The following is an 8,433-nucleotide window of genomic DNA, read 5'->3' on the forward strand; positions in this document are numbered from 1 at the left end:
CATCGGGCTGGCAAGGTTAGTGTCCAACAGTGTTGGGAACCTGACCTTTCCGGAGGTGATGTCCGGACACAAGTTGTCCTTCCCGGTCAAGGACTTAATAACACCTTATTGTCCTTGGCCCGACATCCCTTCGGAGTATTGGCGCTCACGTACCTTTGTCCGGCTCCCGACCCAATGCCATCAACGACGGGAGCTGACAAAAGATCTGTTCAATCTGACCCACCCACTCTACTGCAATAACCAAGATTTTCATCATTTACCTCTCCCCACCTGTTTATGTACTATCTGCAATTTCCCTCTTCACTTTTTTCATGTGCACTGAACCAATACTAGTCAAACTCACTGTGATACCACACTCTAGTCAACTATTTTATCAGTCTTGACCATTTTATTCTTTTATTAATCGATTTTTGTATATGATATTTATTCATACAGTTTTATACATTTTACAATCTGACATGACCAAGAGTCGCAATAAAGTTAAAGTTTAAATAAATATTTCATGTTCAGGCCTAACCAAAGTCTAATGTAAATGAAATTTAAGAAAAAGTGAATGATATTGATGCTGAATAATGCGGATAAAAGTGACATAAGAAATCCCCTAACTTGATACATGGTTAATGATAATGCTTAGATTATTCTAAATGAAGATATTGCAAATATTAGTATTCTATTTCAGATCAACAATATCTCAAACGGCAAATATATTGTTTCACTAACAATCAATGAACCAAAAGTGATTGGCATAAATCTAGTCCCTTCTTAAATCTCTGTTAAAATCAGGATTTGATTAACCCATAGTACGATCAATGAAGTTTGGCAAGCATATGCACAAGACAAAACAAAAACCCCATTTTGATGGGGATTAAGTTGTTCATCAAATGAAATGTGTAAAATTGTGTTTTGTGTTGATCTTGTTCTAAGGGTAAGATATCAAGTATCAGGTTTAATTCCTAGCACATGTATTGGCCGTTTATTAGCCTTCCAAGCTTGAGATTGCATGTTTTGACATTTTGCGATTGCATGATATAGCTCAGAGACAGTATCCAGTACGTCTTGCTTGATCTAGCTGTTGTGAACGTGTAAAAAGACGTATTAAGCTGAATTTTGGCCTCGATTTTGAAGAATGTGAAGGCATCTACTATTGATAAAGTGAATATTGTACCCTGTCCAGGGATGAGAAATTATTAAAAGTCATTTTCCACCATCTTGTAAAAATTGATGGCAGAAAATGGCAGAAATTGGTCCAAAATAAGTGGTAAAAAATGGCAGAAAATGGCCAAAAATGGTAGAAAATAGAATTCTTTGTATTATTCTAAATCATCTTTTTCTAGTATTTACGACCACTTCCGTTCATTTTTAAGCCTACCTGTATGGAATTTTGACACGTTGGGATGGATATTTTGCATCGAATGTAAGATAAAACTACTAAACGTCATTGGTGTGTGATCCAATTTTGAATTTTGCCACCGCAATCGATTGGAGCCAGAGATGCCATTTGACCTAAATTCTTAAAGTCAAAATGACGACATTTGCATTTAAAAAAAAGTTATATCGTATTCAATAACCATTTTAATGAGCGTGAAAAAAAGTGTAGTATTGTGGCTAGGCCTTGGATACTGCAAGTGGTCTATGGATACTGTTATCAATTCAATCAACCATCAAACAGTATAAATATCAATATTCGTAGGAACATTTTACATTTCAGCCAATGCCATATCAATATGCTTTGTAGCAAAGGACACTTGAAAAACTTATCCAACCCATATGATCCTTCTTGTCTTTGACATCTTTTAGAATCAAGAGCGGCCATTCTAAACACCGTCGGCCATTTTTTGCCCAGCAAATTTCCGCCATTTTTTTGCCACTTTCTACCACTTTCTGCCACTTTCTGCCATTTTCTGCCACTTTCAGCCACTTGTGGCCAGTGATGGGAAAAATCGAGATTGATCGAATTTCTGCCACTTTCTTAGGCTGCTCTTAGGACGAGATTTAGAGGTTTAAGGAGTCGAAGTTTAAGGAAAATCTGAAATTGGTTGAGAGCAAAAGCGATTTGTTGGAATGGCCTTTTTCATGCCATTTCTTCTTCCTTCCAAATGTTCAGTTTCACGAGAATGGCAAAGCAATCAGAGATCACATTAACATTTTATCGTTGGAGTGATTTTAAATAAAAGGTTTTGTGCCGTCTCTGATAATATTTCCCGTACACTCCTTTGTCCATCATGCCATCTCATATGTTCCCCAAATCCTTTATCATATTCATTCGACTTTGGTGTTTGGTCGGACCAAGACCTCTCCTCCACTTCCGAAATATATCCAAGTATTTTAATATCTCTCGGTTGACATCATTCCGTGGCGCAGTCGGTTGCCCAAGGTTCTGTGGATGAGCGACCGACTTGCATTGGGATGTCGTGGAAAGATTGTCCGGATGTTCCCGAATGGGGGTCATCGCCACTCGTTCTCTTAGTTTGAGCTTGCTCTTTTGCCCGAGGAACCAGTTTGGCTCGTGGTGGATCTATCGCCCTTTTCCCTGCCATTGTGGATTTAAATTACTTTCCATTGTATCTACAGTTGGTTGGTTCGTTTCGTCATCATTGGTGGATTGATTCGTTCCATTCTTTTTGACTTGTGGATTTCGTGGGATGTAGATGGGTTTTTGTGTGGAGTATTATTCCAATTGAGGATTCTATCATTATTTCTTTCACAAAGTTGTCGCAATATCAATCCGATTTTTCCCTGCGACTCAATATCACTTCTTCACTTGTTATACCGTTGAGTACACTTCAACTTGCTATTTGGCCCGATTTAACGTTCAAACATGTCCAGTTGCGATGAAGTTTTGATCCTGAAATCTTCACGTAAAGGCTACAAAGGCCTGACTAGGGCAGGTCCATTTTATCTGGAGTCCAAGATTTGTTCATGGAAATCTAAACTCAACCAATTTCAAGACGCTGAGGCCGCTCTTGTTTGCCACGCCGCTGCAGATGACAACGATATGGATATGGATTTATTGTTTATTGTGACAACCACTACAATCACGTAGCTGTAGATAAAGAGTTTTGGTACAATGAGAAGATGGGCGTGAAGAAGAGAAAAATAAAGATAGTGGTCGATGTCTTCAACTCCTGAGAAGAGTTAGCTTTTTGATCAGTACCATGAGTTCAACTGAGAGCGAGATAATTTCAAAGAGGTCACTGATCGAACACTTTGTGGAACTGCATTCCACCTTGGAATGGCTCAAATCATGAAAGAATTTAATCTAGCAGCACAACGAGCAACCGGGGTCCGAAGTTGCTCGGCCAACGACGATCTTGTTTCGCGATGGCTTTTGTAGTAAAGACTCACATCGAACTTTCACCAGACGCTCGTCGTAACCAAACCCACCTGTTCCAGGATTTCCCTTAGTAAAACGGCGCAGAACCGATTCGAGCCGAACGAAATCTTTTTTGAACGTCGGGGTCCAGGCAAGATAACCAAATTCCAGGGATGAGCGTATGCAGGTGTTAAAGAGCTTGATTAGAACCTTCGGGCACCGGATTGTAAAATGCCTCTTAATCATACCGACTAACTTGTTGGCTTTTGAAGACAGGTAAGATACGTGCCTCAAGAAGTTCAGCTTGCTGTCAATATGTGTGCCAAGATCTTTGTGAACTTCAACCAGGACCAGCCTTGTACCACCCAGTTCGTAATTTACAGTAGCATTTACCGAACCTAATCGTTGGACCACACACTTCCCTTTGTTGAAAGACATGCTGTGAGTCACGGCCCATCCTTGTATGAGATTGAGATTTTCTTGTTGCTGAAAGACGTCCTGATTAGAGTATATACGTCGTGAAACTCTAGCATCATCGGCTAATAAACTGAGGCTCGTCCTAGGGGGAACGTGAAGACTGTTTATTAAGATGATGAACAGAATAGGCCCTAGGACATTACCTTGAGTCACCCCCGTCCAAACTGCTTTCCATGATGAAGTACATTCTTCAATTAGCACCCTCGGATACCGTTCCGCCAACCAGACCGTTGTCCATTGCGGAAGATGACCTCCAACGCCAATATTTCTCAAAAAACAAGATGAGGAACACTTCTCGGCCTCGTGTAAGTGGTGGTAATGCCAAACTCAAATCTTGACGACTCCTCTCAATTTCAAACCCCGTTTTCTTAGGCGAGAGAGTAGCATTATTCAGAATTTGAGATATAGATGTTGCTGGATTTTTCCGCTTCAACTTATTCGGATTTGTAGCTCCTCTCATGTATATCATTTCAGTTTCCGGGGTCATTGTATCTTGAGTATCGTCGGTTGGCCATAAATCAGATGATTAAGCACCACGAGGTTCTTCTGTAAGTTTCTCGTTCTCTTCGTCGCTCCTCTCCTAGTCTTTGATGCCATTTTCAAAGATCTCCTTCCTCGACGAAAATGCCCAATGATTCAAGCTTTCTTGCACAGAGATAGGGGATTTAACAGACGGGGGATCACTTGTCTGGTTTGTTATCCAACCCGCAGAAGTCACCAATGGGCCTTCACCGCAGCCTTAACATATTCTTGTCTGATCCTTATGCTACACACGGATCTTCCACTTATCTACTTGTACAAAATCAATAATCTTGACCTGAACTGTAATGCTACCGTTCCCAATGCCCAATAATCTGGAATTGCTATCTTTTCCGAATTTATCTTCCACAACGTCAGACATTGGCGAAGCAAAAGGCCCTATCGCTCCCAGTAAGTTAGATTCCTCCACTTCAACGGGCACATGGAAGAACCGAAGATTGACTTTCGTATTCCACCTCACCCCACCCCCCTGGTACAACACTTCCAAACTTGATCTCCGTAAGATATGGTGAACTCCACCTTGTCGCCAAATCTCTCCCGAACGATAACCTCTGCTTTGGTGACGGTATTAATGACATTTGACGGCCTTCCAATTCCGATGATACGAGATATATCTCGAGGATGTAACTTCATGTCGTCAAAACCGAAATCAGACACCTCCTGGGAGGTTAGCCTCGTGCTTCGATGTTACAAAAGAAATCCATCACCAGCGATGGAAATTCGTTCTTTGTAACCGTAGTATAAGTGCGTAAGTAGCCCTTTCCGGGCTAGTGTGGGAAACCCCGCTTCCAAGCGACGAAGGCCCGTCAGGTGGAGGTGGATCCCTTCCTTCCATTCTTTGCCAAAACCCCGGTAAACTGACCCACCACTTTACTTTTTCCACGAAGAGAAAAAACAAATCCAGGAAAAACACAAGTCTCTCAGGATCGGTTTCAGGCACGTCCTTACGCAAAGAAGGCAGAACCTCCTTACGTCATTGTTGTCAAACGCATCAAGGAAATTAATTGGGTGCCATATTTTTTAATTCTATAGTCTTTAAGACCATTAGTCGATTTGGAAGGTTGAGATTCACAATTCGCAACTTTGCCCCAGATTGGCAAAAGGGATGCAAACATTTTGTTAAACACTATTGCTAGGCCTTTACTTAATCCAGAAGTAAGTATGATTTCATTCGTATTCACTTCCTTCGTTAAAAATGTCAAGGTTGATACAATTGAGAGTGGAATAAGAATTGAAAGTGTTATTAAAAACATTGAATAACAACAACATTGGCATCCAAAAACATTCACTGATACAAATCTGGCATACCAGAATGTAGGCGACAAAAAATTCTTTACTAGATCCCAAATCGCCTTAAGGCCTTCAACATCCCTGCATTATGCGTCAGACAAGGGCCGTAACAGTAGGTTAAATCAGGCCGAGTTTGATTGCACATTTTTTGTGGACTTCCTTACCGCTACTGCGATTGGAATCCTAGCAGTTCATGACGAGAAATATATTCATTTTACTTAACTTTTGTTAATATATATTCTTTGATTGACCAACGAATTAGTGTTGGCTGATCTGACTAACCCTTGAATGTAAGGTTGATCGGGAATTTTTGTCAAAAACTTGTCCCAGTCTGACTTAAATCCTGCAACTGGATCAACGTCTATATACGCCCTACGAATATTTGAAGGCAGCAAATTGAACAATGAAGGATCCAGGGAAAGAAGAGAGTTGGACTTCATTGTTTTAACTAGCCTTGATTCTCGAAGGATTGAAGGCGCACTCAAAATGCACGTTAAGCCTCTACGGTCACTACAATTGACCCTAAATCCTGGGTCTCTGAATACTATACATACAGTTCCAACCTTTCTAACCTCTTCCAATACGAGAGCTCTCTCACATCTTCAATGTTCCTAATAAAACATCTTTGGACCTGCTAGAGCTTTTGCGTACCTGCTGAACTAATTGGAGCTGGGCGAGGCATATTCAAGATGTAGCTGGACAATCGACTTGTACAGAGTTAGCATCGTGATACTATCTCTGGACTTAAACGTGCGATATATCCAACCACATGTTTGAAAAGCTTTACCAACTTTTAACTGGATATGCTCATCGAACTTTCCATTATCTTGGAGGACTGCACCTAAATCCATCATGGATGAGACCTGCTCAATGTCCTTACCTTCATCATCTAATGGTGGAGTGTCTAATGGCGTCGACCCAAAGGTCATTGAGGGGAATTTCATTCCATTCAGTGCCATGTTACTCGCACCAACCCAAGAGTAGATTTGGTCTAGGACCTCTAACAGACAACCAGAGTTCTGACCACTCCTACCAAATACCAAATTTGTATCATCAGCATAAGCAGAGACACTGACATTAATACTACCAAGCTTCTGAAGCAGAGCAATGAAGATAATGAAAAGGAGAGAACCCAAAATGGAGCCCTGAAGGACACCCGACTTGACATCATGTATGTCACTAAGGGATCCCTCAACCTTAACTAATTGTTTCCTACCACAAATGAAACTTCTTAGCCAATTGAGAACCTTGCCTTGGATCCCAATGTCATGGAGCCCGTTAAATAAAAGGCCATGATCTACCTTGTCAAAGGCCTTGGCAAAGTCAAGATAAACTACATCGACTGATTCATGGCTCTCCAGTCCCTCAATAACCTGCTCTATATGTTCAATCAGCTGGGTAACCGTGCTAAAATGTGCTCGGAACCCATGCTGGCTAGGTGAAAGGACTTTGTGAATATCAAGAAATTCAACAAGTTTGAACTTCATGATCTTCTTTTTCTTGGTCGCTCTCGCTGATGGATTCTTGAGCCAACTAGTTTACACTCCAAACATATCGGAGGGAATATTTTGGACCTCCTACTCTCATCCTACGCGGGCATGGTGTCGTTTGTACGGACCACGGAAGATCTGGCCTTAAGTAACCATTATGCCTTGGAATGCAATTTCAGTGCGTGTGTAACTGACACAAATTGTGACGAGATGTTACCGGTTTATTCGAAGGACAATTACGATTTAATCAAGCCTTCAGTCAATTTGATTGAGAAGATGTAAGCAATAAACTCGCAAATGCAACAATATTTAAAACCAAGAACACTCTCAGAGTAGTTGTGAGCAAGCACAGTTGTCAATCCTGACTTTAATTGTACATAATATGCTAGATGGAAATAACGAGTATTTCTTTTGGTTGCAGGGTCGTTACAATTACACAATTTTAAAATGTAATGGAATTATAGTTATTTTTTCGAAAAAAACAACGAATTACTTTAATTGAGCTACTAGTAAATTCATTACTAATGCCCTGTTTTTAATGTCTATATAATATAGAGTTCCTACTAGAACTAAATTTTCTGATCTACAATTCCGCACTCTTGGATGGCATGGTTTGATTAGTTAAAGATGATTTTATTTTTGCTTTCAGACCATCCTTACGCATACATTCGATTGAAACGATTTTGCAATGACATGAAACTCATAATTAAGTAATACTTCAACTTCTGTAGCAGAATGAGATGATCCACTGAGAAGTCGCATTCTGAACATTCAACATAGATGGCCTAATTTTTTCCAAACTTGCATTCGATTTTTTGTACGAAGATCTCTTTCAATTAAGACATGAAACAAACAGGGGCTCTATGAAGTTTTCTTAAGAGAGGTGTGCACCAATGAATTTGGCCATGCCAAAGGCTCTGATTCTGTCTTCACCGAAAACCTGGAATAACAAGAAAAACAAGGTCAACACAGGTTTCCGTTTTCCCGCCATTTTTAAATCACCCGGCAAGCTGTTCTGTTTGATCAACGCGCAGCCATTGTCCCTCCCTCCCCCTGTCTCTTCCCCGTCGGTTCGAAGCTCTAGTAAGTAAGCGAGCGGCGAAGGACCGGGCGAAGGACCAGGCGAAAGACCCGTCAAAAGACCCGTCAAAAATTGCCGGTCCGAGGGAAGACGTCAATCAAACACATCTTAAGCATTGCATCATCCAGGGCGATGTGGAGTAAGTCACTCCTAACAAGCTATAGAATATTTGTCCGCTCACATACCTTGGCCATTTTCTTGTCAGGGGTGAAGTACTGTTTGTTCTCGGGGTCCTGAAGATT

The 8,433-nt window shown here is 40.9% G+C and overlaps 1 protein-coding gene and 1 long non-coding RNA gene across 2 annotated transcripts in view; both read right to left on the minus strand.

Moving 5' to 3' along the window:
* Positions 1-2,998: 2,998 nt before the first annotated feature.
* On the minus strand, positions 2,999-5,277 carry LOC131890243 (uncharacterized). The gene is made up of 2 exons (XR_009374289.1): positions 3,934-5,277; positions 2,999-3,872 (listed from the first exon to the last, which is right to left on the minus strand). It is a non-coding gene; the product is annotated as an uncharacterized LOC131890243 (long non-coding RNA).
* Positions 5,278-7,722: 2,445 nt separating this feature from the next.
* The window catches only part of LOC131889994 (uncharacterized), a 1,461-nt gene continuing 750 nt past the window's right edge, over positions 7,723-8,433 (minus strand). The window contains exon 3 of the mRNA XM_059239235.1: positions 7,723-8,050. Coding sequence (XP_059095218.1) covers positions 7,985-8,050 — 66 coding nt within the window. The 3' untranslated portion in view covers positions 7,723-7,984. The remainder of the gene's footprint in view (positions 8,051-8,433) is intronic.

Source organism: Tigriopus californicus, chromosome 11 (assembly GCF_007210705.1).
Source record: "Tigriopus californicus strain San Diego chromosome 11, Tcal_SD_v2.1, whole genome shotgun sequence".
Taxonomy (NCBI): Eukaryota; Metazoa; Arthropoda; class Copepoda; order Harpacticoida; family Harpacticidae; genus Tigriopus; species Tigriopus californicus.